The sequence below is a fragment of the Trichosurus vulpecula genome, chromosome 2 (assembly GCF_011100635.1).
Source record: "Trichosurus vulpecula isolate mTriVul1 chromosome 2, mTriVul1.pri, whole genome shotgun sequence".
Classification (NCBI taxonomy): Eukaryota; Metazoa; Chordata; class Mammalia; order Diprotodontia; family Phalangeridae; genus Trichosurus; species Trichosurus vulpecula.
In genome coordinates this window covers 234,141,908-234,169,336 of record NC_050574.1, presented here as the reverse complement: position 1 = coordinate 234,169,336, position 27,429 = coordinate 234,141,908, and the positions used below count along the sequence as shown (strand labels likewise).

Here is a 27,429-nt window from a genome sequence, read left to right as displayed (position 1 = left end):
TGTCCATTCCACAGAACCTGCTACCTTTGTGGAAAAGCTAGAGCTCTCACAACTCTTGAAAACGGGAGACTCAACTCAGTTAGCCTGCAAAGTCACAGGCACCCCTCCTATTAAAATAACCTGGTTTGTCAACGACAGAGAAATTAAGGAGAGCAGCAAGCACAAAATGTCTTTTGTGGACTCGGTTGCCATCCTCAGACTTACAGATATTGCCATTGAAGACAGTGGAGAATACATGTGTGAGGCTCAAAATGAAGCCGGAAGTGACCACTGCAGTAGTATTATCATAGTGAAAGGTGTGTGTTTGTTCATTTTGCCTTGGGCATTACCAAAGTGTTTGGCCTGAAGCAAACATCCCACACTCTTATTAACCATAAACAATCTTCTTTTGTGCTATAGAGTCACCTTACTTTAGCAAAAAGTTCCAGCCCATTGAAGTTTTGAGAGAATATGATGTGATGCTGTTGGCTGAGGTAGCAGGCACTCCTCCCTTTGAGATTACTTGGTTCAAAGACAACACAACGCTTCGAAGTGGTAGAAAGTATAAAACATTCATTCAGGATCGGTTGGTCAGCCTTCAGGTTCTCAAGTTTGATGCGCCTGATGCTGGTGAATACCAGTGTAGGGTGACCAACGAGGTGGGCAGCAGCACTTGCAGTGCTAGGGTCACTTTAAAAGGTTAGTGTCCCCTAGAAATATAGGCATGCCTTAATTGGGTGCCAGTTGTATATTTTTACTTGTGTTGCTTCCGAACTGGTTCTCATGAAGAATTTATTTTCAATAGAACCTCCAGTATTTGTCAAGAAGATCGAGAGCACAAGCTCCCTTCAGGGTGGCACCGCAGCATTCCAGGGCACTCTTAAAGGCTCTTTGCCAATCACTGTAACTTGGTTAAAAGATAATGATGAGATCACTGAAGATGACAATATAAGAATGACATTTGAGAATAATGTAGCCAGTCTGTATATCTCTGGCATTGAAGTAAAGCATGATGGGAAATATTTCTGTGAAGCCAAAAATGATGCAGGCATACAAAGATGCTCTGCTTCACTCTCAGTAAAAGGTTAGTTCAACACAGTTCTTCCTGACGCTTGGAAAGATATTAACCTGAAGGCCTCTCTCCATTAAACATTCATGAATCTATGTTTTATCCTTGTGTTTGCTACAGAACCAGCAACGATCACAGATGAGGCTGTGTCTATAGATGTTACCCAAGGTGACCCAGCAACCTTACAGGTTAAATTTTCAGGAACTAAAGAGATAACAGCCAAATGGTTCAAAGATGGAAAAGAATTGGCCCTGGGCCCCAAATATAAAATCAGTGTCACTGACACAGTCTCTGTGCTGAAGATTATATCCACAGAAAAGCAAGATAGTGGAGAATATACCTTTGAAGTTCAAAATGATGTTGGGAGGAGTAGCTGCAAAGCTAGCATAAATGTCTTAGGTTTGTATTCCTCTTGGCAGTGGTAGAGGGTGGTATTGGCATTTGCCTACTTCTTTATCTTTCACAACTCCAAAAGGTAGCTGTCCTAATACTTCTTCTTTTTTCTTTCTTTTTTTTGCCTTTTTTTTGGACAGATCTAATCATACCTCCCTCGTTCACCAAAAAGCTAAAGAAAATGGATAGCATTAAAGGTTCTTTCATTGACTTAGAATGTATAGTAGCTGGGTCCCACCCTATAAGCATCCAGTGGTTCAAAGATGACCAAGAGATACTTGCTAGTGAAAAATACAAATTCTCTTTCCATGACAACACGGCATTTTTGGAAATTAGCCATCTGGAAGGTGCAGACAGTGGCACATATATTTGTGCTGCAACAAATAAAGCAGGCCATAACCAGTGCTCTGGATATCTGACAGTCAAAGGTTTGGAACTTTTGTTTTTCATTTAATAAGAAAGACATGTACTGTCTCATTTAAGTTTCAAATTCACTTCTCAATTCTAAAACAAATCTTCTTATGCCTTTCATCCCCTACTCCTCCTCCTTTTTTTATACCTCCTTAGAGCCCCCTTACTTTGTGGAAAAGCCACAGTCCCAAGATGTGGCCCCCAGCTCTCGAGTTCAGATGAAGGCTCTTGTAGGTGGCACGGCACCCTTGACTATAAAGTGGTTTAAAGATAATAAAGAATTGCACTCTGGAGCAACTCGTTCCATCTGGAGAGATGATACTTCAACTATCCTAGAACTCTTTTCAGCTAAAAGTGTGGATTCTGGACCTTACATTTGCCAGCTAAGCAATGATGTTGGCACAGTCACTTGTAAAACAACTCTTTTTGTGAAAGGTCTGGATCTTTGTGTCTCTTTCCTTTCTTTATTTTTTCAGGGCCAGTGGTTTGGAGGGGGGTGGGATTGTGGTTGGTAATGATGCCAGGTGGGATTATTCCTGTCTTGGTAGTGGTGGGGGTGATTTAATAAAAAACAATCTTGCTGGTACTTTTTAAAAAGCTTAATCTAGAACATAAAACTTGTCATCTTTTGTTCATATGTAGAACTTCCTCAGTTTATTAAGAAGCCCAGTCCTGTATTAGTACTGCGGAAAGGACAGTCAACAACTTTCGAATGCCAAATAACAGGCACCCCAGAGATTAAAGTCTCCTGGTACTTGGATGGGAATGAAATAACAGCTGTGGACAAGTATGGCATCTCCTTCATTGATGGCTTAGCCACTTTCCAGATTTCAGGTGCTAGGATAGAAGACAGCGGAACCTATGTCTGTGAAGCCCGGAATGATGCTGGCACTTCAAGTTGTAGCATTGAGTTGAAAGTGAAAGGTTCGTGGTTAGAATCTCTTGCCCACTTTGGCTTTGTTATCCTCTGGGTTTTAGCCTTTCTTTTGAGCTACATCTTGTCTTCCTTTTGAATTTTTAGAACCTCCCACATTTGTAAGGGAGCTGAAACCCATGGAAGTAGTCAAAGACAGAGATGTGGAGCTTGAATGTGAAGTAATGGGCACTGCTCCATTTGAAGTTACCTGGCTCAAGAATAACAAGGAAATTCGAAGCGGCAAAAAATATACACTGACTGACCGAGTGTCAGTATTTAATCTCCATATAACCAAGTGTGACCCTTCAGATACTGGTGAATATCAGTGCATTGTATCTAACGCAGGTGGAAGCTGCTCTTGCAGTACCAGAGTCAGTCTGAAAGGTCAGTTACAGAAAACAAGAAGTAGGATACCCAATCTTCCATTCTGTAATACACTTTAATGACTATTTATGCCTACAAACTCAAATAATTTTTCTTCTTCCCATACTGTCTTACTTAACAACAGAACCACCTTCATTCACTAAGAAGATAGAAAATGTGATGACGGTTTTGAAAAGTTCAGCCATTTTCCAGGGCACAGTGGCAGGTTCTCCCCCTCTCTCTGTGGTGTGGCTAAAAGATGATCAAATTATCAATGAAGATGATAATATGCATATTTCATTCGTGAACAATGTGGCTACTCTACAGATAAGAATGGTGGATAATGGTCACAGTGGCAGATACACCTGTCAAGCAAAGAATGAGTCAGGAATTGAAAAGTGTTATGCTTTCCTCTTAGTACAAGGTTTGTGAGCCATTCTTTTTAAATATTATTCTATAGAGGCACATCTTTTAATAGGCTCTGTTGGAAAAAAATAATTTTTAATCATGTTTTGATTTTACCACAGAACCAGCACAGATAATAGAGAAGGCTAAATCAGTTGATGCGACTGAAAAAGACCCAGTGACTCTTGAATGTGTTGTGGCTGGAACCCCTGAACTCCGAGTGAAGTGGCTTAAAGATGGTAGACCCATTGTGCCCAGTAGATACTTTGCAATGAGTTTTGAAAACAATATTGCCAGTTTCAGGATTCAGTCAGTAATGAAGCAGGACAGTGGTCAGTACACTTTCAAGGTTGAAAATGACTTTGGAAGCAGTAGCTGTGATGCCTATTTAAGAGTTCTAGGTTTGTATTCTCATTTCAACTTGCTCATTCAATTTCTGTAAAGCCCTTTACACAAGAAAAGCAATATGTTAATGGCTACTTTTTTGGCATTTCTCTTGGGCAGATGAGACAATTCCTCCATCTTTCACCAAAAAACTAACCAAAATGGATAAAGTTCTGGGCTCCTCTATTCAAATGGAGTGTAAAGTTTCAGGCTCACTCCCAATTAATGCCCAGTGGTATAAGGATGGAAAGGAAATATCTGCCAGTGCAAAATACAGACTTCTGTGCCATGAGAACACTGTTGCATTGGAGGTTAATAATCTTGAATTAGAAGATACTGCAAATTACACATGCAAGGTTGCAAATGTAGCAGGAGATGCTGCGTGTAGCGGAATCTTAACTGTGAAAGGTTTGCAAACTCTTTACGTCTTGATTCTTATTTATGAATAATTTTAAAATAGAAGACTCTTATTCTTTTGTCTTTGAAGCTTAAAATCATTCTTAGAAGTTGTTTCTTTACATGTCTTTCACTTATCTAAGAAAATTGTAATATTTTTTAACATTTTTTACATTATTTTCTTATTAAAATTGTGAAAGTACTTACACAGCTAGAAGTTTAATTCAACCTCTTTTTTCTTAAAACTATAGAGCCACCAAGCTTCCTAGTGAAACCTGAAAGACAACAAGCTGTGCCAGATTCAACAGTGGAATTTAAGGCAGTCCTAAGAGGAACACCACCATTTAAAATAAAGTGGTTTAAAGATGAGGTTGAACTTGCATCTGGACCTAAATGCTTTATTGGGCTGGAAGGGTCAACAGGTTTCTTAAATCTCTACTCTGTGGATGCCTCAAAGACTGGACACTATACTTGCCAAGTTACCAATGATGTTGGTAGCGACTCTTGTACCACAATGTTGTTTGTAACAGGTGTGCAGACCTGATTGTTTTATGTTTCTGTCTCTTTGTGTGTCTCTTCTTTCTTTACTCAGCTTTGTTAAGCTTCTTTCTAGTTACTACTTTCAATGAGCTTCCAAATTTTGAGATAGTCTGAACATTAATTTTTAAGTTAATATTGCTCCTTCTAATCTCTTCCTGCTGTATTGTTCAATCAAAAGCATGTGATTCCCCCTTTTAATCTTTTGCATTTACTTTAACTTCTTTTTTTCTTGGCCTCATAGAACCGCCAAAGTTTGTTAAGAAATTAGAAGCAACCAGAATAGTGAAAGCAGGGGATTCAACACGACTCGAGTGCAAACTGAGCGGATCTCCTGAAATAAGAGTCAGATGGTACAGAAATGACCATGAACTGTCAGCCAGTGAAAAATACACAATGTCCTTCATTGAGTCAGTGGCCGTGATACAGATGAACAACCTTGGCACTGAGGACAGTGGTGATTTCATATGCGAAGCTCACAATCCTGCTGGTAGCACAAGCTGTAGCACAAAGGTCATAGTAAAAGGTTAGCAGTTTCTTTCTCTTATTAACTGAAACCCAGTATCTTGCTTACAGTGAGTGAGGTGGCTCATTTTTTTCTTCTCTTGTTGTCAAGTTCCATTTTCATTATTTTTTGGACAGATGTAAGCTGATCTTTGGGTTCACTGAGCCCTTCACAAATGCTTTTTATGTATATTTCCTTGGGAACCTGTTTTGGGGTCCTATTTTCAGAATAATGTTGTTCTGGCTCATTTTAAAAGACTTTGAGGAGTCGTTACTATTATGACTTGATCTCTGTCCATCTAAGGAACAGTTTTTCAATTAGTCGGGAAGTGATTTTATTATCCAGTCCAGCTCTCTTTGTTCGATTAGTTTTGTAACTTGGTCTAATTTGATTTCTAAAGATGTGCAAAATGACAAATTTGCCACTTTGACAAGAAGTGATGTTTGTCCTCCAGAAAAGGGATGAAGATGTTATTTTACCACCATCACCACTGTCATCATTATTATCATCAGTGACAAACATTATTAATACCGTGGATGGTAATATCATCTCTTAAAATGTGAATTTTTTTATTCATCTGCCTGCAGTAATAGGCAGGGACTCCTGAAAATCCACAAAACATTGTCCATCTACTTTCTTATTCCTAACAATATTAACTGTTCAAGTGAATAGAGTAGTGGATAGAGAGCTGACTTTAAAATCAAGATCTGGCTTTAGGTTCTATCTCTGAGACACACTGGCAGTATAAACCTGGACAAGCACCTAATCTGTCAATGCTCTAACCTAAGGTGTTGAAATATGGTCTGCTGACCCACATATGGGCCCACGCTACTCCTCAGTGCAACTAGAGCCAAATTAAAATCTAATCCGGAAATATTTAACAAACTATATAAAAATACAATAAAATATAGATGATATTAGTTTATTTCTTTCTAAGTCAATATGAGATCTGCAGGAATGCTTACATATGGTCTAAGGTCCCCCATTTATATTTTGTGTGACACCACTGCTCTAAGCAGCTTTCAAAGACTATATATAAATTGCAAAGAATGGGTTGATAGGCACTGACTCTGCCAATGAAAATGCAAGAGTAGTCCCTATCTGTGTTTATTGTTAGTATTAACAGTAGAAGTAACAGTGATAATTTTGCTGACAGCATTTTTAAAGCTATATGTAGTTGATTAATTAGTAAATATTGCTATCCTCTTTTTATAAAATTAGAAATTTGAGGTCAGAGGCACAGTAATATATTCCAATTTATCCTCAATACAGAACACAATATTCCATGCTGCTTCTACTACTGAGTATCAACAAACATAATTTCCTTTTTTTCCTCTCACCATTTTTGAATTAGTTTTTTTTAATCTGACAGAAATAAGCACAGTGAAGCTCACAGGGACTCAGGAGCCCTGGATTCTGGTCTTAGGTGTGTCAGTAACAACCCCTGTGGCATCTTTGAGCCTATCACTTCATCTATAAAAACAAAAAGATTAGATTGGATGACCTCAAAGATACTTTCTGCCTCTAACATTCAACAATTCTTTGAAATTCAATAAAATAAAGTCATGGGAAATCTTTTTTTTTTACAGAACCACCTGTTTTTAGCAGCACACCCCCTCTTGTAGATACCCTTAAGGGTGCTGAAGTTAGCCTTGAATGTGAACTTTCTGGAACACCACCATTTGAGGTGGTTTGGTATAAAGATAAGAGACAACTCCGAAGTAGCAAAAAATACAAGATCTCATCTAAAAATTTCCATGCAAGCATTCATATCTTAAATGTTGAAACTTCCGACATTGGTGAATATCACTGCAAAGCACAAAACGAGGTGGGAAGTGATACGTGCATTTGCACTGTAAAGTTAAAAGGTAAGCATATTGGTGTCACTGATGTCAGTAACATGTAAAATTTCTATTCTTTTTTCTTACTTCTGCTATCCCCACCCTAAAAATACAAAAACAAAATGATTTTTTATCTTTTTACAACTCTTGTTCATCTTTCCTTGTTCAGAACCACCTAGATTTGTCACAAAACTTAACAGCCTCACTGTTGTGGTTGGTGAGCCTGCTGAGTTACAAGCAACCATTGAAGGTGTCCAGCCAATTTATGTTGAATGGCTTAAAGACAAAGAAGTGATTCGAGAAAGTGAAAATACCAGGATTACATATGTGGAAAATGTTGCAACTCTACAGTTTGCAAAAACAGAACCAGCCCATGCTGGGAAGTACATCTGTCAGATCAGAAATGATGGTGGAATGAGGGAGAACCTGGCCACACTCACTGTTTTAGGTTGGTAAAAGTAATTTCTTGATAGAAAGGAGGTATTGAAACCTGGGATGAATTACTGCAAGATATTGGCAAAAATCATCTTCCCTAAAAAAAATCTTCAAAGATTAGATAGCTCTGTCGATTTGGAAGGGTTTTAAGTCAATGGATTAGAAGCTTTTAAGGTCTTCCCAACCCTAGACTCCCATCAACACTTGTTTTGTTAATAGCCCTATATATGTGTGTGCTTATATATACTACGTATATATTACATAATGAATATATATATGCATGTTACATATTATTCAATTGTATTTTTCTTAACAAGGTGGAGCATGACAGATGTATTGCCACATTTCATTCCTTTTGCTAAGACAAAAATAACTTTAAATTAGGTGAATATTGGAAGTAAAGTTAGTGTTAGAAATTCTAGAAATTACTGTTGGTCCCGGAATCCACGGCCAAATGATGATAGAAAAAAAATTTACCCTTTCATTTTTTGGAAGTATCTTTGTTTTGGCTTAAGAATTCTACAGATACAATGCAGAACAGTAATCTTCCATTGAAAATTTGGCGATGTTTGGCTAGACAGAAAAAAAAATCTTAAGCATTTCAAGAGACTAGTTGCTATAACTCTCAACCCAATAAAATAGCTTTTTCACATTGCACATTTCTTACAATTCAAAATAATTCATAATAGTAAATGTGCCCTGTTCAGAAAATACTTCAGAGAAAATCAATATAGAGTTTGTGTACAACAATACAAATGGTTCTAGGACAAAGAAGGACATAGATTTCATCTGTAATTGTCACTTACTGATACATAGATTTCATCAATAATTGCCATCTACTAATACATTTAGCTGAGTGGCAATGTCTTCTAGCTTTATTAACAAGAATGGGTTAGTGCATTTAAAAAAATTAATTTTAAATGACTTTATGCTACTTTTAAAGAAGGATGGTCTGTAAAATTAAAGAGGGCTAGTCTATAAAATTATATAGCAAATAAAATATTATGATATTAATTAATAACATTAAAATATTATATTAATAATATAAAATTATATAGTAAATAAAATAAACTTTTATAGTAAAATAGACTAAAATGTAATAGTGTATGACAAAGGGGTATAACATTTCATTTCAGAACCTGCAGTCATTGTAGAGAAGGCAGGATCAATGATGGTGACTGTAGGAGAAACGTGTACCTTGGAATGTAAGGTGGCTGGCACCCCTGAACTCTCAGTTGAATGGTATAAGGATGGAAAGTTGCTGACCAGCAGCCAAAAACACAAATTTAGCTTCTTCAACAAAGTGTCTACCCTAAAGATTCTTTCTGTAGAAAAGCAGGATACTGGGACGTACACGTTCCAGGTTCAAAATAATGTTGGAAAAAGCAGCTGTACAGCTATGGTTGAGGTTTCAGGTCAGTTAAGCTCTCATTTTTCTCAATGTTTTCCTGAATTTTCTTTTACAAACTTCTCTCTGGCTCCAATTGCTATGAGTGTCTTGCATTTTCTTACACAGACCGAATCGTTGCTCCCTCTTTTATAAGAAGACTGAAAGACACTAATGGGATATTGGGTTCCTCTTGTATCTTGGAGTGCAAAGTGTCTGGATCTCCACCTATTTCTGTTGCCTGGTTTCAAGAACAAAATAAGATTGTTAGTGGAGCAAAATACCAAACAACATTTTCAGATAATGTCTGCACTTTGCAGCTGAATTCATTGGACTCATCTGATACGGGCAATTACACATGTGTAGCTGCTAATGTAGCTGGATCTGATGAATGCAGGGCAGTATTAACTATCCAAGGTCAGTGTTAGATGGCAAAAGTATTTCAAAATATGTTCCTTCTTCTTCTATGTCAATCTCTTTCTTTTCATATTAAACATGATTATTTAGTGATAATCTTCTTTCGGGGTTAATCATTGTGACACTCCATTTGGAGCTTATAATTTATTCCCAACTGTCCTAATGCTTCATCTTCTCCATGTTTATTTAGAACCACCCTCTTTTGTGAAGGAACCTGATCCCTTGGAGGTTCTACCAGGCAAAAATGTGACTTTCACAAGTGTTATTAGAGGAACCCCTCCATTCAAAGTGGGCTGGTTCAGAGGTGCCAGAGAACTTGTGAAAGGAGACTCCTGCAATATCTATTTTGAAGACACAGTGGCAGAAATGGAATTGTTTAATGTTGACATATCCCAGAGTGGGGAGTATACTTGTGTGGTTTCTAATGATGCTGGTAAAGCCTCTTGTACAACTCACCTCTTTGTAAAAGGTTTGCTCAAACTTCTTTGCTCTTTACATTTGGCAAATGCCAGAAACTTTAGTTCATCTTTCTAGATTAGAGTTCTGGACTTTTGACCATGATCATTTTGTTGTCACTCACTAGAACCTGCTCAATTTGTGAAGAGATTAAGTGACCATTGGGTAGAACCAGGAAAATCCATCATCCTGGAGGGCACATACACCGGGACCCTTCCTATTTCAGTGACCTGGAAAAAGAATGGCGTTCACATAACTCAGTCAGAAAAATGCAGCATTGTTACAACTGAAAAATCTTGCATCTTAGAAATTATCAACAGTACCAAAAATGATGCTGGGCACTACACGTGTGAGGTGGCGAATGAGGCTGGAAGGGATATTTGTGAAGCTACGGTATCTACATTAGGTGCGTTGGCATATCTGATCTTGGCATCTTACGTTCTCCTAACAAGAAATATGGCTTTTGATCCTCACTGCTGATTGTTATGATTTATTCTTTAGAACCACCTTATTTTGTTACGGAACTGGAACCTTTGGAAGCTGCAGTTGGAGATTCGGCTTCTTTACAATGCCAGGTTGCCGGGACACCAGAAATTACAGTGTCTTGGTACAAAGGAGACACCAAATTAAGGCCAACTCCTGAATATAGGACATACTTTACCAACAATGTTGCCACGCTTGTTTTTAACAAAGTGAATATCAGTGACAGTGGAGAGTATTCCTGTGTAGCAGAAAATAATGTAGGAACTGCTGTTTCTAAGACAGTCTTCAGAATTCAAGGTGATAATTTGTTTTAATCAGTTCCTCTTTTTCTTAGTCTTTTGTCTTTCTGGAGAAATGTTCCATCAAATAATACCCTAAAATATGTATTAGTTAATATATTGTTAATTAACATATTAATATATTGCTTTCCTGCAGAACGCCAGCTTCCACCTTCCTTTGCAAGACAATTAAAGGACATTGAACAAACAGTTGGGTTACCAGTCACTCTAACTTGCCGTTTAAATGGCTCAGCACCTATCCAAGTTTCTTGGTATAGAGATGGGGTGCTTCTAAGAGATGATGAAAACTTGCAGACATCATTTGTTGATAATGTAGCAACTCTCAAAATTTTGCAAACTGACTTGAGTCACTCTGGGCAATACTCTTGTTCAGCATCCAATCCTCTTGGAACTGCTTCTTCTAGTGCTAGGATGACAGCAAGAGGTTAGTCTCCACACAAACTTTTTTTCTTTACTAACCATGTCTTATTTACATCTTATACCAAAACAGAACTGGTTGGATGAGCAAAAATGTGTATTGTGTTTTTCTTTTCCTGTTCCAGAACCCAAGAAATCTCCCTTCTTTGACATTAAGCCTGTATCGATAGATGTCATTGCTGGAGAGAGTGCTGATTTTGAGTGCCATGTCACTGGTGCTCAACCAATGAGAATCACTTGGTCAAAGGATAATAAAGAGATTCGTCCTGGAGGAAACTATACAATCACATGTGTGGGAAATACACCACATTTGAGAATCCTTAAAGTAGGCAAAGGAGACTCTGGCCAATATACTTGTCAAGCAACTAATGATGTTGGGAAAGACATGTGCTCAGCTCAACTTAGTGTAAAAGGTAGTAGTTAAAGTGTCTAGTAACATATGTTCTTTATCATTGTGAGATAATGTTTTGAAATTATTATTATTTAAGTGTTTCATGTAAACTGTATCTCCCAGACTCTCTACCATTAAGTTTACGTCTTAAATCTAAAGTTTCCTCCCTCTTTTTGTTTTTTTTTAATCTGTGTAGTCTAATATATGCAGTCATACAAAGAGATAATTATTCTTTACTTCACATTTGTTGAATGTTGCATTCTTTATATTATGTAACATTCCTTATCATTACTAAATTGTCAGATATAATGGTTTTATATATGTATGTGTTCATCTGTCCTTTTTTGTTAGCCCTTATGTGTCTAGAGTAGAAAGATATTCATTGGCAGCTCATTCTGTAGTGAAAATAATGATGCCACTATGATAGAAAGACACTAAATAGGACATTATTAATTTTCCAAATGAACATTTTGGTACATTTGTTTATGACTAACAATAAACTACTTTCTACAAGAACTCTTTAAATTCTCTGTTAAATTCAAACTGGCATTTTGCTATCACAAAATTAAAATGACATTTTTTTCCCCTTCGGTTTACTAGAACCTCCCAAATTTGTTAAGAAATTAGAAGCTTCGAAAATTGGGAAGCAGGGAACATCCATTCAATTGGAATGCAAGATCAGTGGCTCCCCAGAAATCAAAGTTATGTGGTTCAAAAATGACAGTGAACTTCACGAAAGCTGGAAATACAACATGTCTTTCACGGATTCTGTGGCACTCCTTACTATTAATGAAGCCAGCACTGAAGATAGTGGAGATTATATTTGTGAAGCTCATAATGGAGTTGGTGATGCAAGTTGCAGTACAGCACTCACAGTTAAAGGTTAGAAGATATGAAAACTTCTCTCCATTTCTGTCAGCCCCCTAATTTGAGCTCCTTTCAGTAATATCAATTCAGAAAAAAAAATTCTTAGCAAAGGTATAACTGGAGGCTGGAAGCCACCCCAAAAAAATCCAAAAAACCAAAACCCAAGTTGGTATTTGCTCATCTTGTCATACCATTCTTTCTTAAGCAACTTCATTTTGAAAATACTCCTTTCAAGTTTTAGGAAACAAGTGTTAATTGCTCATCTCTGTTGTTTGTCTTAGCGCCTCCCGTGTTCACCCAGATACCTGCTCCAGTGGGTGCTCTTAAAGGTTCTGATGTAGTCTTCCAATGTGAAATTTCGGGGACACCTCCATTTGAAGTGGTATGGGTTAAAGACAGAAAACAAGTCCGAAGCAGCAAGAAATTCAAAATTACTTCGAAAAACTTTGATACTAGCCTTCATATCCTTAATTTGGAAGCTGCAGACACAGGGGAATATCACTGTAAAGCCTCCAATGAGGTGGGAAGTGACACCTGTGTATGTACTCTCAAGTTTAAAGGTTGGTATTCTTGGGTACATAGAGGTGCTTCTTCCTGTGATCTTTCTTCCTTCTTGTTTCCTTCCTTCCTTCCTTTCCTCTCTACCTTCTTTCCCCCCTTCCTTCCTTCTTTCCTTCCTTCCTTCCTTTCTCTTTCTTTCTTTTTCTTTCTTCCTTCCTTTCTTTCTTTCTTTATTTCTTTCTTTCTTGTTCTTCTGGCTGCTAATTTGTCTCCATATTAACCTTGCTCTTTTTTTTACTACAACCATGCTTATCTTTCATTAGAACCTCCACGATTCGTGAAGAAGATAAGCGATACCTCAACCCTTGTAGGAGACCCCGTTCAATTGCAGGCCTTGGTTGAAGGTTTCCAGCCTCTTTCTGTTGTCTGGCTGAAAGACAAAGGTGAAGTCATCAGAGAAAGCGAAAATGTTAGCATTACCTTTGTGGATAATGTGGCGACCCTCCAGCTTATGAGGCCTGAGGCTGCCAATTCTGGAAAATACATATGCCAAGTCAAAAATGATGCTGGCATGAGGGAGTGTTCTGCAACCTTATCTGTACTAGGTTAGTAATTCAATGACAACTTGTGAAAAAAAACTGGCTGGCCTCTCATGACTGTTTTGTAAAAAAAAAAAAAAATCTTACTTTGCCACCTATCATTTGTACACTGCAGTGGCTTTGAGCTGGATTTCCATTTCAATGGTGGTTTATCTCTTCTTTTAGAACCAGCCAGAATCCTAGAGAAGCCAGAACCTATGACCGTCACTACAGGAAATCCTTTTGCCCTCGAGTGTCTAGTAACAGGAACTCCAGAATTTACTACTAAGTGGTACAAAGATGGAAAAGAATTATCTGCTGACCGCAGACGCCAAATTACCTTCCTCAACAAGGTCGCTTCCCTTAAAATCCCCTGTGCAGAGATGAGCGACAAAGGATTATATAGTTTTGAAGTGAAAAACAGTGTGGGTAAAAGCAACTGCACAGTCTCCGTTCATGTTTCAGGTTAGCCACAATTTTACTTGAATGATTTATTCCATTTCTCTTCTGAGACTCTCTCTTTAGACAACCACAACAAGGACAACAAACTCCAATTTCCGTTTTTCTTTTTGGCTATGCTTCTTTATACAGATCGCGTTGTACCACCTTCTTTCATAAAAAAATTGAAAGACGCTAACGGGGTTCTGGGTTCCTCCATTCATTTGGAGTGCAGAGTTGCTGGATCATCACCTATTTCAGTTGCCTGGTTTCAGAATGGAAACGAGATTGTTAGTGGAGCAAAATACCAATCCACGTTTTCAGAAAATGTCTGCACTTTGAGTTTGAAGCTGTTGGAGCCTTCAGATACAGGGACTTACACTTGTGTGGCCACTAATGTAGCCGGATCAGATAAATGTTCAGCGGTTCTGATCGTACAAGGTCAGTGGGCAAAGCGGATGCTTCTTCCACGTGACTTTGCTCCTCTCTTATGTGATGTCTCTTTGTTCTCTGCATAGATTTTATATCATGTTTCTTTTTTCTTCACATTTCAAAGGCAGCTATGTGATGGATTCTCTCTCTCTCTCTCTCTCTCTCTCTCTCTCTCTCTCTCTCTCTCTCCCTCTATCTCTTTCTCTCTCTCTCTCCACCCCCCATCTCCCCATCTATTTCTTTTTCTAAACATAGAACCACCATCTTTCGAACAGACCCCTGAGTCCACGGAAGTTTTACCTGGAATGAGTGTCACTTTCACTAGCGTAATAAGAGGTACCCCTCCATTCAATGTCAAGTGGTTTAAAGGTAGCAGGGAACTTATACAAGGAGATTCCTGCAACATCTCTATAGATGAATCAATTACAGAACTGGAGCTATTTGATGTTGAGCCATTACAGAGCGGGGACTATTCTTGCCTTGTTATCAATGATGCAGGCAGTGCCTCCTGTACCACTCATCTTTTTGTGAAAGGTTTGTTCTTTGTTCTAATTTGTATTGCTCCAGTTTCTTTCTCTAAGTCTTCATGGAGGGTTGGAATTTCACCCTCATGCTTTCTTTGCTACAGAACCAGCAACATTTGTGAAAAGATTATCAGACTTCAGCGTCGAAGCCGGATTCCCCATAGTTCTTGAGTGTTCCTTTGCGGGGACCCCTCCAATTTCAGTGACCTGGATAAAAGATGGCTACGCTCTTTCTCAGTCTCCAAACTGCAGTATTACTATGACAGAAAAATCTTCCATCCTGGAGATTCTTGATAGCACAACAGAGGATTATGGGCAATACGGTTGTCTGATTGAGAATGAGGCTGGTCAGGACATTTGTGAAGCCTTGGTTTCTGTCTTAGGTGTGTTGACTATCATGTCTTTCTATTGTATTCACCTTTCTTAAAAAAAAAAAAGAACTTTTTTAGTTGGTTGGATTGACTGATTACAATCTTTTTATGCTATAGAACCACCTTACTTTCTTGAACCACTGGAACACATTGAAGTGGTCCTTGGAGAGCCTGCCACTTTGCAATGCCAAGTAGCTGGAACCCCAGAAATCAAAATATCTTGGTATAAAGAAGATACAAAACTAAGATCAGCTCCCGCATACAAAATGTCCTTCAAAAATAATGTTGCCTCCCTTGTAATCAACAAAGTGGACCATAGTGATGTTGGAGAATATACCTGCAAGGCAGAAAACAGTGTTGGGGCTGTTCTTTCATCAGCTGTGCTTGTTATTCAAGGTGATGATAACTCTGTGCCTTAAAAAAATCAAGTGCTTAGTAGCATGTTAACATATTTAACTTCTTAATGGACATCAAAAGTGAAATGAATAAAAATAATTGTGCATCTCTCTTCTTTGGCAAATGAGGATTATTTCTAATTTCATTCCAGAGCGCAAACTTCCACCTTCCTTTGCAAGGAAACTGAAGGATATTCAGGAAACTCTTGGATTCCCTGTTGCATTTGAATGCCGCATCAATGGCTCTGAGCCCATTCAGGTGTCTTGGTACAAAGATGGGGCACTCATAAAAGATGACCCTAACATGCAAACATCTTTTGTCCATAATGTTGCAACTCTCCAGATCTTGCAAACTGATAAGAGTCACATGGGTCAGTATAATTGCTCAGCTTCCAATCCTCTTGGAACTGCTTCATCCAGTGCCAAGCTCGTTCTCTCAGGTAGGTAGCTCATGACCGTTTCCCTTGTAAGAAGTATGTTTTCAAATCATGAAGGAACTGGTAAAAAAATAAAACATTTCACCACTATGACCATATATTCTTAACGTTTTCAGAGCACGAAGTACCTCCTTTCTTTGATCTGAAACCTGTATCAGTAGATCTTGCTCTTGGAGGAAGTGGTTCTTTCAAGTGCCACGTAACTGGCACAGCACCAATCAAAATCACCTGGGCCAAAGATAACAGGGAGATCCGTCCCGGAGGCAACTATAAGATGACTTTGGTTGAAAACACAGCCACTTTGACAGTTCTCAAAGTAGCCAAAGGAGATGCTGGACAATACACTTGTTATGCAAGCAATAGTGCTGGAAAAGATTCTTGCTCAGCCCAACTGGGTGTACAAGGTATAAGCTATAGTGTGGTATTATTTTCTTTGTTTTAAGAAAAAAAGACATTTAGAGTATGTTTTTTTAAAGCATCATGTTCTAGCGATGTATATTTGTTGTTTCGTTGTTTCAGTTGTGCCCAACTCTTCCTGACTGCATTTGGGGTACTCTTGGTAGAGATACTGGAGTGGTTTACTATTTCTTCCTCCAGCTCATTTTACAGATGAGGAAACTGAGGCAAACAGGGTTAAGTGGCTTGCCAAAGGTCACACCTCTAATAAGTGTCTGATTTCAGATCTGAACTCAGGTCTTCCTGACTTCAGGCCCAGAGCTCTATCCACCCAGCTGCCTTAGTGATATATATAGTAGATTCTTAATAGTCAGCACATGGTAGGCATTTGATCAATGCTTATTTCCTTCCTTCCTTCCTTCTCTTCAACAATTATATGTGTGTGTGTGTGTGTGACCTATTATCTGCTAAGTGCTTTACAAATATTATCTAATTTGAGCCTTATGACAACCCTGGAAGGTCTATTCTAATATTATCCCCATTTTACAGTTAAGGACAGTCTCTGCCCCTAGGTTTATATACCTCTATGATCTCTGCGTATTGGTTCAGAGAACTGGGCAAATTATTTGGGAGCTTTTTCCATCAGTGGATCAAGCTATAAGAATGTTTAAGTGCCTACTATGTGCAGGCAGAGGAAAGCATATTATTTGTCTGTTATTGTTTTGATAAATTTCCTTCCGTGTTACTACTTGGTATCCGTCATTAGAATTAATATCTATTGTATCAAGTTTGTTGCGTTTTGTTCTTGCTAAACATTATCCAAGAAATGCCGAAGGATTGTATGAAATTTCAGGGAAAAAAAAGCAGTTTCCCTCCCCCCACCCAAGATGAAGTGATTTGCCTAAGCTACAGAAGAAACTTTGTTACAGCTTAAGAATGTTTGTGTTCCATAACCCCCTAACCTAACCCATGTTGTTCCCTGGGTTGCACAGAACCACCCCGATTCATTAAGAAGCTTGAACCTTCAAGAATTGTGAAAGAGAATGACTCTACCAGATATGAATGCAAAATAGGCGGGTCTCCAGAGATTAAAGTGCTGTGGTATAAAAATGAAACTGAAATCCAAGCCAGTGAAAAATACAGAATGTCTTTCGTGGATTCTGTAGCAGTGATCGAAATGCACAACCTCAGTGTTGAAGACAGTGGAGACTACACATGCGAGGCCCACAATGCCGCTGGCAGTGCAAGTAGCAGTACATCATTGAAAGTGAAAGGTCAGAGCTCAAGCTACTTCCATTTAGTGTCTCCTCCCATTGGCTACCTTTGTCTTCTTCCATTTAGTGTCTCCTCCCATTGGCTACCTTTGTCTTCTTCCATTTAGTGTCTCCTCCCATTGGTTGTCTTTCTGCTTCCTATTTACCACTTTCCTAGGACTTTTTTTTATCTGTCTTTGACCTTTTTTTGTCTTTTAGTCTTTGACTTTTTTTGGTCAAATCTTATTTCTGATGTTGCCTTTAGAGGACCCATCTTAACTGCCTCCATCCTTTTCAATTCAAATATTTATTTTCAGAACCCCCAGTCTTCATCAGAAAGCCTCATGCCATTGAGACCCTGAAGGGTTCTGACGTTCACCTTGAATGTGAGCTCCGAGGAACTCCCCCGTTCCAAGTTTCATGGCATAAGGACAAAAGAGAGCTTAGAAGTGGCAAGAAGTACAAGATAATGTCTGAGAACTTCCTTACTAGCATTCACATTCTTAACGTCGATGCTTCTGATATTGGGGAATACCAATGTAAAGCTGTCAATGATGTGGGGAGTGATGCCTGTGTTGGCTCTATTGAATTAAAAGGTTAGTCTGTCTTCTCTCCCTACTTCTATTTTATTTCCTTATCCCTACCCTTATTTGTTTTTATCTTCCCCTGTCCTTATCCCCTTCAACCCTAACCTCCTCTACCTTTCACTTTTTCCTTTTCTTTGGGCTTTATTTATCTTTCTTCTTTGCAGATTAAACTCTGATATCTGACAGATATCTTGTTCATTTGGGCTCTCAAATTCTCTGAGATCAGGGGAGGGGAATGGGTTTGGTGCATTCCACTTCTTCTTCATGACAACATAGCCTCTCACCCTCATTAATAAATAGTGACAAACAACCACTAATGTGGTAGCCCTTTTATTCATCACTTCAGTATACGATGCTCTCCTTATGATCTTTTTTTCCCATATACTATTTTTAACCATATATTACCTCTTTTCCATCAGCACCACCAAGATTTGTAAAGAAGCTCAGTGACCTTTCTGCCATAGTTGGAGAACAAGTTCAATTGCAGGCTGTCATAGAAGGCCCTGAGCCAATTTCGGTGGTGTGGTTCAAAGACAAGGGAGAAATCGTTCGAGAGAGTGACAATGTCTGGCTCTCCTATTCAGACCACACTGCAACTCTGCAGCTGACAAATGCTGAACCAGCCAATGCTGGAAAATATACCTGTCAGATCAAAAATGATGCTGGAATGCAGGAATGCTTTGCAACACTCTCAGTTCTCGGTTGGTATCTCTATGTTTATATCCACATACACATGTTATAAAAATACCCCCAAAATGGATATGACATTATAGTATATATTGGTGTATGTGGGTTCATAATGTAGCTATCTTTACCATACCTTAACTTAACTTTTAAATGTGGATGTGATTTGCATCTCATTTCAGAACCAGCAGTCATTGTAGAGAAGCCAGAATCAGTCAACGTTACATCAGGAGATACCTGCACCCTCGAATGTGTTGTAGCTGGTACTCCAGAACTCATTACCAAGTGGTTTAAAAATGGAAAAGAGTTGACTAATGACAACAAGTACAAAATAAGTTTTTTCAACAAAGTGTCTGGTCTTAAGATTATTAATGCAGCACCAAATGACAGCGGTGTGTACACTTTTGAGGTACAAAACAGTGTTGGGAAGGATAGCTGTACAGCTTCGATTCAAGTTTCAGGTGGGTTGGTTTCATTTTCATTCATTATTAATGTACAGTTCAGAATTTACTTTACTCTTTTGAAGGAAGATTCAGTTCCAGGCAATTCCACACTTAATTAAGTTCTTATGTACCTGGCACCATGCTAGTTACTGAAGATAAAAAAAAAGAAATAGACCCTACTCTCAGGGACCTTACATCTATGTAAGGAAACCCATTTCCACAGAGCCACTTACATCCAGTATTCTAGGGGTCATCAAAATTAGAGTTGACCTACATGAGAAATTAGAAGAAAATCCATTTTAAACAGTTTAGCTCCATTTTATTTCTGAATGATCAGGGCAAAATTGTATTCTTGAATAAGGCAACATGGTCTATTCCATTCATGATACAGCATCCCTTCATCTATTGAAAAGAGAAGGAACTAGAGTAACAAACACTATAAATGAAATCTTGGGAAATCAACCCAGCAACTCCTCCTGATTAGTGTTTGAGGCCTCTGATGTTATGAATTTCTTATGAGTTCTTCCATGCTAAGGCAAATGGTGTGAATCAAAGTAAAAGACCTTTTAGAAAAAACATAGAAATTATATTTTTACATCTTTTTAATGACTATCACTCTTTGCTTTTCCCTTATTTAGACCGAATTGTGCCTCCATCTTTTACAAGAAGATTGAAAGAAACGAATGGTTTATATGGTTCCTCTGTTGTAATGGAATGCAAAGTCTATGGATCACCTCCAATTTCTGTCACCTGGTACCATGAGGGAAATGAGATCCCCAGTGGAAGAAAGTACCAGACTACCCTAACAGATAATACTTGTTCTCTGACTGTGAATGCTCTTGAGGAGTCAGATGAAGGAGGTTACACCTGTATAGCTACAAATGTGGCTGGATCTGATGAATGTAGTGCAGCCTTGACTGTAAGAGGTCAGTTAAAAAAAATAGACAAAGAAAAAGAAAGGATGAGATAGATCATTTAAGAGAATCTGTTTCAATTTCAGCATTATCTCTTCTCACTTCTTTCAAACTGTATTCACTGAGCACTTACTACGCTCAAGGCCCTGTCCTGTGCTGCATGGCTTACAAAGTGTTTTCATTACTCCATCTCATACAAATATTAATCTTCTTTTATGTATGTCTCTGTGTGTGTTTAGAACCACCCTCCTTTGTGCAGAAGCCTGATCCCATGGATGTTCTCACTGGAACAAATGTAACTTTCACAAGCATCATTCGAGGAACTCCTCCTTTCAACGTTAGCTGGTTTAAAGGTAGCACTGAATTGCTACCAGGAGACAGATGTAATGTTTCTTTTGATGATTCAGTGGCAGAACTGGAGCTGTTTGAGGTAGATACATCACAAAGTGGAGATTACACCTGCATAGTTAGTAATGATGCTGGCAAGGCTTCTTGTACAACACATCTTTATGTAAAAGGTTGGTCCCTTATATGCCTTCTTCCATTTTAAAATTTTTACTGTATGTATTTGTGTGTGTGTGTGTGTGCGTGCGTGTATGTGAGTGTGTGTTTGACCTGCTCATTTTATCTCTTTCTCTCTAGCCCCAGCCAAATTTGTAAAGAGACTAAATGATTACAGCATAGAGAAAGGGAAGCCATTGATTCTGGAGGGGACATACACTGGAACCCCACCCATTTCAGTCACGTGGAAGAAGAATGGCTTAAATATAACCCAATCTCAGAAATGTACCCTGACCGCTACAGACAAATCTGCTATCCTAGAAATTCCCAGCAGCACAGTGGAAGATGCAGGACAGTACAACTGCTACATTGAGAATGCCTCTGGGAAAGATTCTTGTTCTGCACAGATATTGATATTAGGTGGGTTCCTAGAACATGTCTCATCTTTTTGGGACTTGTGCCCATTCTCTGGAGTTCTTTCACCCACTGATCATCTTCCCTTGTGTTTTAGAACCACCCTATTTTGTAAAACAAATGGAGCCTGTGAAAGTGACCGTGGGTGATTCTGCCTCCTTGCAATGCCAGATTGCTGGCACCCCTGAAATCGCAGTGTCTTGGTACAAAGGAGATACAAAATTAAGAGCCACCTCTACCCTCAAGATGCATTTCAGGAATAATGTTGCTACACTGGTTTTCAACCAGGTTGACATTAATGATAGTGGAGAATATATCTGCAGAGCTGAAAACAGTGTGGGAGAAGTGTCATCATCAACTTTCCTTACTGTTCAAGGTGAGTATTTTAAAAAGGAATGAAGTACCTCCTTCCTTTAAGCTGCATCTAAATTGTGTCATCAGGGCCTTCTTCCTAAAATGATTTTTTGAAGTACCTGGCTAGTAGTAAGCACTTAATAAATGTGTTATCTAATCTAATTCCCCCAACAGCAAACTCCCCAAACCTTTTATATGAAAGATGACAAATTATAAATTAATTTGGAATTAGGAAATAATTATTCACTCACATAATAATTTCATGGGAAAAATAATCCTCATAAGATATAGATTTAGAACTCTAAGGGACCTTAAAGTCTCATCCAGTCCAACTCGCATTAAAAAGACAAAGAAACTGAGGCCCATAGAAATCATGGCATCACAGATTTTGGAGCTATAAGGAACTTTAGAGGCCACTGAGTACAACCTGCTCATTTTGTAGAAGAGGAAATTGAGGCACAAAAATGTGAAATCACTTGCCAGTGTCACGCAGCTAGTAGGTTTCTAAGATGGGACTTGAACCTAGGTCTTTCTGACTCCAAGTCCAGTGTTCTATACAGGATAGCCCAGGGTCATGTAGGTAGTGACTGGCAGACACTGGCATTCAAACATAGGATGTCGAACTCCAAAGTTAGCATTCATCCTACTTTATTTGGCTTTACTTCAAACCTATTGCTTCTAAAGTTGATCCCTCTTGCCATAAGATGCTCTAAAGATGATGGATGGTCTCTTCATTGAAGCCATTTCCCCACCTAGTTAGCCTACAGCTTTATGCTCCTTCTACACTTTAAAGCTGACCATAAAGGAAAACTTTGAAACAATATGGTGTCCACTCCTTAGCCCAACTCAGGACAATGTAATAATTCTTCTATGTAGGAAGTTTATTATCTGTGCAAAGTTTGTGAGAGGGTGTTCAGTAATTGAATACATCCAGGGATTCATTGCCTGATTCTGTTTCCTTACAGAGCAAAAACTTCCACCTTCATTTTCTCGACAATTACGAGATATTCAAGAAACTGTTGGCCTACCAGTTATATTTGAATGTGCAATAAGTGGCTCGGAACCCATTCAGGTGTCTTGGTTTAAAGATGGTAAACCTTTGAGAGATGGCCAAAATGTGCAGACTTCATTTTTAGATAATGTAGCAACACTGAATATTTTCAAAACAGATAAGAGCCTTGGGGGTCAGTATACCTGTACAGCTACAAATCCTATTGGATCAGCCAATTCCAGTGCCAGACTCATTCTCACAGGTTGGTAGATTTTTTAAAAATGTTTCCTATTTGATAAACAATTTTTAAAAAGATATATATGTGTGTATGTATATGTATATATACGTGCATATGCATATATACATACATACATATACACACATACTCACAACCTGGTAATAAGGAGATAACACTTTTTACAAACCAGTATGTTTTACGAATATAAAAACTGGGCATATGTGTCTACTTACTGATTTACAGAGGGTAAGAATCCACCCTTCTTTGACATACCAACTGTCCCAGTTGATGCTGTTGTGGGAGAAAGTGCTGACTTTGAATGCCATGTTACCGGAACTCAACCAATTAAGGTCGCCTGGGCCAAAGATAACAAAGAAATACGAAGTGGAGGAAACTATCAAATTAGTTACCTGGAGAATACTGCCCACTTGACTATTGTAAAAGTTGACAAAGGAGACTCTGGACAGTATACTTGTTATGCTGTGAATGAAGTTGGAAAGGATTCATGTACAGCCCAACTTAACATAAAAGGTAAGTAGGGCTCAGATTGTGTGGTACATCCAAAAGTACAGTCCTTTTACGTTGCATCCTAATGATGGGTTACTTATGACACATACAAAGAAACAAAGAATGTCATTTCTGCAAAATGAATAGGAATAAGCATTGGGCAGGAATGATGGCTTATTCTGTAATTCCTGCTACTGTAATTCCTACTAAGATTGGTTGATCTCTTCAGTTCAGAAGCTCTGATCTGCGGTAGGGCTGGAAGCCTAAAGAGTGTCTAAGCTAGGTCCATCAGCATGGTGGCAAGCCCCTGGCAGCTTCTCAGAATGCCTAAGGAATGGGCAAAGTGGCCCACCTTGAGAAAATGGACAAGATTAAAGCTTCTGTACCAATCTATATTGTTTTTGGGCCCATGAGTGGTCACCATACTTCCAACCTGAACAAGATAGAGAGGGGGGAAAATGATAAAGATTGGCTAAAACAATAAGAAACCACTCAGGATGTCCCAAAAGTCTTCCATGATGGTTAATTTATCATTTAAATAACAATAGTTTTAAACTATTAAAGCTTAAAACTGCACTAAGATTTTTGGGTTTTAATTAAATAATAATAGTTTTAAACTACTAAAATTTAAAACTGCACTGAGACTTTTGGATTTTAAACTATTTTAAACCTGCACTAAGATATGTAAGAACTAAGCCTGCTTAGCAAAAAGAATCCTATATTCTTTAACCTATGCTCTCTAAAACTTCGCATATAGTGGTCTATATATTAGGTGGGTTCCTAGAACATATCTCGTCTTTTTAGGACTTGTGCCCATTCTCTGGAGTTCTTTCACCACTGATCATCTTCCCTTGTGTTTTAAAACCACCCTATTTTGTAAAACAAATGGAGCCTGTGAAAGTGACCGTGGGCGATTCTGCCTCCTTGCAATGCCAGATTTTATAAGAAAACTTTAAATTTTTTATAAAATTTAATTTTAATTTATTATTTAAAAAGCATTTTCTGTTTTTTGGTAAATTTCTGTTCCTGGAAGTAACAGCTTTATGCAGCTGAAAGTCACGGGGCAAATTTACATAAACTCCTGGTGGGCAATAGGAGTCTACGTAGGATAGGGCTAACAGCGCAGCATTGTTGGCATTTTTCTTCCTTTCTGGAAGGGTTTCTCCCTTACCCTGCCTGCCTCAATCATCTGGAATGTGTTTTGGCCCCCTGTCACAAGCGTTATCAACTTGGGGAGTTAGGTGGTGCAATGGATAGAGCACCAACCCTGAAGTGAGGAGGATTTGCATTCAATTCCAGCCTCAGATGCTTGCTAGCTGTATGACTCTGGGCAAGTCACCTAACCTGATTGCCTCCAAAGACAAGTATATAAACTTTCTACAGGAGGATATTTCCACCCCAACTATCATTCTCCCCACCCTCTCTACAAACCTTTTCCCCTGCCTCCCACCCAGCCCTAGCAATAGCAATTCCTTGGATCGTAGAACCTCATTTTGCCCTAGGCTAGATTCCTCCCCAAGGCTGTGCCCCAAGCATGTCTTGTCTCCTTCTCTCTCATGCCCACCTGCCCTAACTGCAAAAATAGTTAATTAGAGCTCTGGTGGGAGGTCAGATTATGATTAGGGAGCAGACGCTATGTGATGACTTCTAAGACACTGAGGAGTCTTTTTATCAGTGACCGACCTACTTTTCTATCCCTTATTGTTTGTGATGCGCTCTCTTACAGAACGTCTAATACCACCAAGTTTCACTAAAAAACTCTCTGAGACAGTGGAAGAAACAGAAGGGAACTCTTTCAGACTTGAAGGCCGTGTTGCTGGTTCCCAACCTATAACTGTTGCTTGGTATAAAAATAACATGGAGATCCACCCAAGTGCTAATTGTGAAATATCATTCAAGAACAACACCCTATTTCTACAAATTAAGAAAGCAGGGATGTCTGATGCTGGTTTGTATACATGCAAGATATCCAACGATGCTGGGTCTGCTCTGTGTACCTCTTCAATTGTTGTCAAAGGTCAGCACATTTCAGACTTATCTCCTTGTTATATTTTTGATCACTCATTTATTACCTGTTAGTAGACCTTTTCTCTGACTTTAACCAAGTTATAGAAGGAAATATATGTTCTTTAAAAAAATTATTATGGGTCCACATATACTGTTTTGTAAAATATCCACTCTTTCCACTAGCCTAGTGTTATCCTGTAAAATATATATCATTTGACAAATATGGGCCTAAGTTTCACTGCTATAACTCACATCCCAAAATAATTCTTGCTAGATTAGCGGTTGAAGTCACAATAATGTCTGCACAAATGGCATACTTTTCTAGAGAATATATTCTTGCCATTATGAAAATTTTGTAAATTGTTCTGCTGGCTATTACTACCTCAGGTAAATTTATTGGGTATTGAAGAACCACATTTTTTTAAAGGAAAGCATAGATGTTATGTTGGTTTGCATGCAAATTTCCTGAGCATCAGTATGCTAGGTACTACAAATATGGCATTGATCTTTACGAAGAACTTCCTGGGAGTCATACCACATTACTAATGTTAGCAAATTTGAATAATCTGGATTTATGCTAACATCTCCAAACTAAGAGCTTATTAGGAAATTCTTCTTGTTGCTGTTGTTTGTCTTTTGTTCTTGAAGAGGACCATGACATCAGAAGGGTGGCACCATGACTTGCAAGTGAATTGGATTTCAGTGAGTGAGGGCTCTGCAAAGTCACCAGCGTCACTTATACATTTATCCTAACACGTAGGAACTGGATTTAAGTAAGCCAGAGTTGCACAGTCATCTATCATAGTAATGATCACCATTCTCCAGCAAAAAAAAAAAAAAAAAAATAAAATTTCAATAATCTGAAAATTCATATCTCAAAGCTTCTGTTTCTTTGAAGTTTACCTCTACCTGTTAAAAAGAGTTATAATAACATTTAAAATGTAAATTTTGGACCAATGGGATTGTTTTCACTTGGACACTGAGTTTAAATTCTTAGTTTCATTGGTCTGAAATACTCAAAAAATAACCACAACTGAATTTAATAGCTGAGAATTAACAAAAGAGAAAGAACACAAGCATTGGGGTGTATTTGGGCACTCAGATTATTTGGATCATGGATTTTCACCTCTTACTATGTACAGAAGAATTACCAATAGACGTCAACAGCATATAGAGTTCAGCATAAATCTAGATTATCTAAAGTTTATAGTATTAGTAATGTGTTGTGATGCAAGGAAGTTCACATTAAGGAATAGTACAATATTTACAGTACTTAGTCAATGTGCAGAATCTTGGTCAATTTTGTGTATAAAATAGTATTTGTGTTTCATCTATTACATTCCTGCTCTTCAGACACCATCAACTTTAACTGTTGTCTCAGGACAAGAATGGATAGTGAAAGCTACTCTTTTTCAAGATAATTAAACCAAATGGCACTACCTTTATCATTGTTTAGTGGCAGCACTATTACATTCACCCAGTCTTCTTTCTTGAAGCTCGAAACCCTCTTGCCTCTTTCTTCCCTCACTAAAATACTTTGCAATTCCAGAACCTAAAAAACCACCGGTGTTTGATCAGCCTCTTGCTCCAGTAACAGTAACTGAAGGGGAATTTTTGCAACTCAGCTGCCATGTTCAAGGATCAGAGCCCATCAGGATTCAGTGGCTGAAGGGAGGCAGAGAAGTAAAACCTTCTGACAAATGCAGTTTCAGCTTTGCAAATGGAACAGCTGTTCTGGAACTAAAGGAAGTTACTAAAACTGAGTCAGGAGATTATGTATGCAAAGCTTCCAATGTTGCTGGAAGCGACTCTTGCAAATCAAAAGTGACTGTTAAAGGTACTGTAATTTCAAAACATCACTTTCCCTGTCAAATCAATAATCATCTATTATTCAGTGCTTAGTGTCACCATAGTAACTTAAATATTAATTAAACAAGATTTTAAAATACCTATCAGTGATCGTATGTATCAAGTACTCTTATTGTTTTCTCTGAGGTAAGTCAGTCAGTAAACATTTATTAAGCACCTACTATGTGCGAAGTACTGTGTTAAGCCCTGGAAATACAAAAAAAGCACAAAAAAAAAATCCCTGCTCTTAAGGAGCTCACAGTCT

General features: G+C 38.3%; 1 protein-coding gene across 1 annotated transcript in view; it reads left to right on the top strand.

The window, feature by feature from the left end:
• The window catches only part of TTN (titin), a 327,155-nt gene that overhangs the window by 97,247 nt on the left and 202,479 nt on the right, over positions 1–27,429 (top strand). Inside the window, exons 56-99 of the mRNA XM_036744026.1 lie at positions 15–296; positions 400–678; positions 785–1,063; positions 1,169–1,447; positions 1,582–1,869; positions 2,009–2,287; positions 2,495–2,776; positions 2,874–3,152; positions 3,277–3,555; positions 3,659–3,937; positions 4,041–4,328; positions 4,568–4,846; positions 5,098–5,379; positions 6,948–7,226; positions 7,369–7,647; positions 8,771–9,049; positions 9,151–9,438; positions 9,629–9,907; positions 10,022–10,300; positions 10,396–10,674; positions 10,813–11,100; positions 11,219–11,506; positions 12,085–12,366; positions 12,633–12,911; positions 13,176–13,457; positions 13,617–13,895; positions 14,022–14,309; positions 14,556–14,834; positions 14,929–15,207; positions 15,313–15,591; positions 15,743–16,030; positions 16,144–16,431; positions 17,416–17,697; positions 17,994–18,272; positions 18,683–18,964; positions 19,130–19,408; positions 20,029–20,316; positions 20,544–20,822; positions 20,947–21,225; positions 21,317–21,595; positions 22,539–22,826; positions 23,046–23,333; positions 25,036–25,326; positions 26,866–27,153. Coding sequence (XP_036599921.1) covers positions 15–296; positions 400–678; positions 785–1,063; positions 1,169–1,447; positions 1,582–1,869; positions 2,009–2,287; positions 2,495–2,776; positions 2,874–3,152; positions 3,277–3,555; positions 3,659–3,937; positions 4,041–4,328; positions 4,568–4,846; positions 5,098–5,379; positions 6,948–7,226; positions 7,369–7,647; positions 8,771–9,049; positions 9,151–9,438; positions 9,629–9,907; positions 10,022–10,300; positions 10,396–10,674; positions 10,813–11,100; positions 11,219–11,506; positions 12,085–12,366; positions 12,633–12,911; positions 13,176–13,457; positions 13,617–13,895; positions 14,022–14,309; positions 14,556–14,834; positions 14,929–15,207; positions 15,313–15,591; positions 15,743–16,030; positions 16,144–16,431; positions 17,416–17,697; positions 17,994–18,272; positions 18,683–18,964; positions 19,130–19,408; positions 20,029–20,316; positions 20,544–20,822; positions 20,947–21,225; positions 21,317–21,595; positions 22,539–22,826; positions 23,046–23,333; positions 25,036–25,326; positions 26,866–27,153 — 12,417 coding nt within the window. The remainder of the gene's footprint in view (positions 1–14; positions 297–399; positions 679–784; positions 1,064–1,168; positions 1,448–1,581; positions 1,870–2,008; positions 2,288–2,494; positions 2,777–2,873; positions 3,153–3,276; positions 3,556–3,658; positions 3,938–4,040; positions 4,329–4,567; positions 4,847–5,097; positions 5,380–6,947; positions 7,227–7,368; positions 7,648–8,770; positions 9,050–9,150; positions 9,439–9,628; positions 9,908–10,021; positions 10,301–10,395; positions 10,675–10,812; positions 11,101–11,218; positions 11,507–12,084; positions 12,367–12,632; positions 12,912–13,175; positions 13,458–13,616; positions 13,896–14,021; positions 14,310–14,555; positions 14,835–14,928; positions 15,208–15,312; positions 15,592–15,742; positions 16,031–16,143; positions 16,432–17,415; positions 17,698–17,993; positions 18,273–18,682; positions 18,965–19,129; positions 19,409–20,028; positions 20,317–20,543; positions 20,823–20,946; positions 21,226–21,316; positions 21,596–22,538; positions 22,827–23,045; positions 23,334–25,035; positions 25,327–26,865; positions 27,154–27,429) is intronic.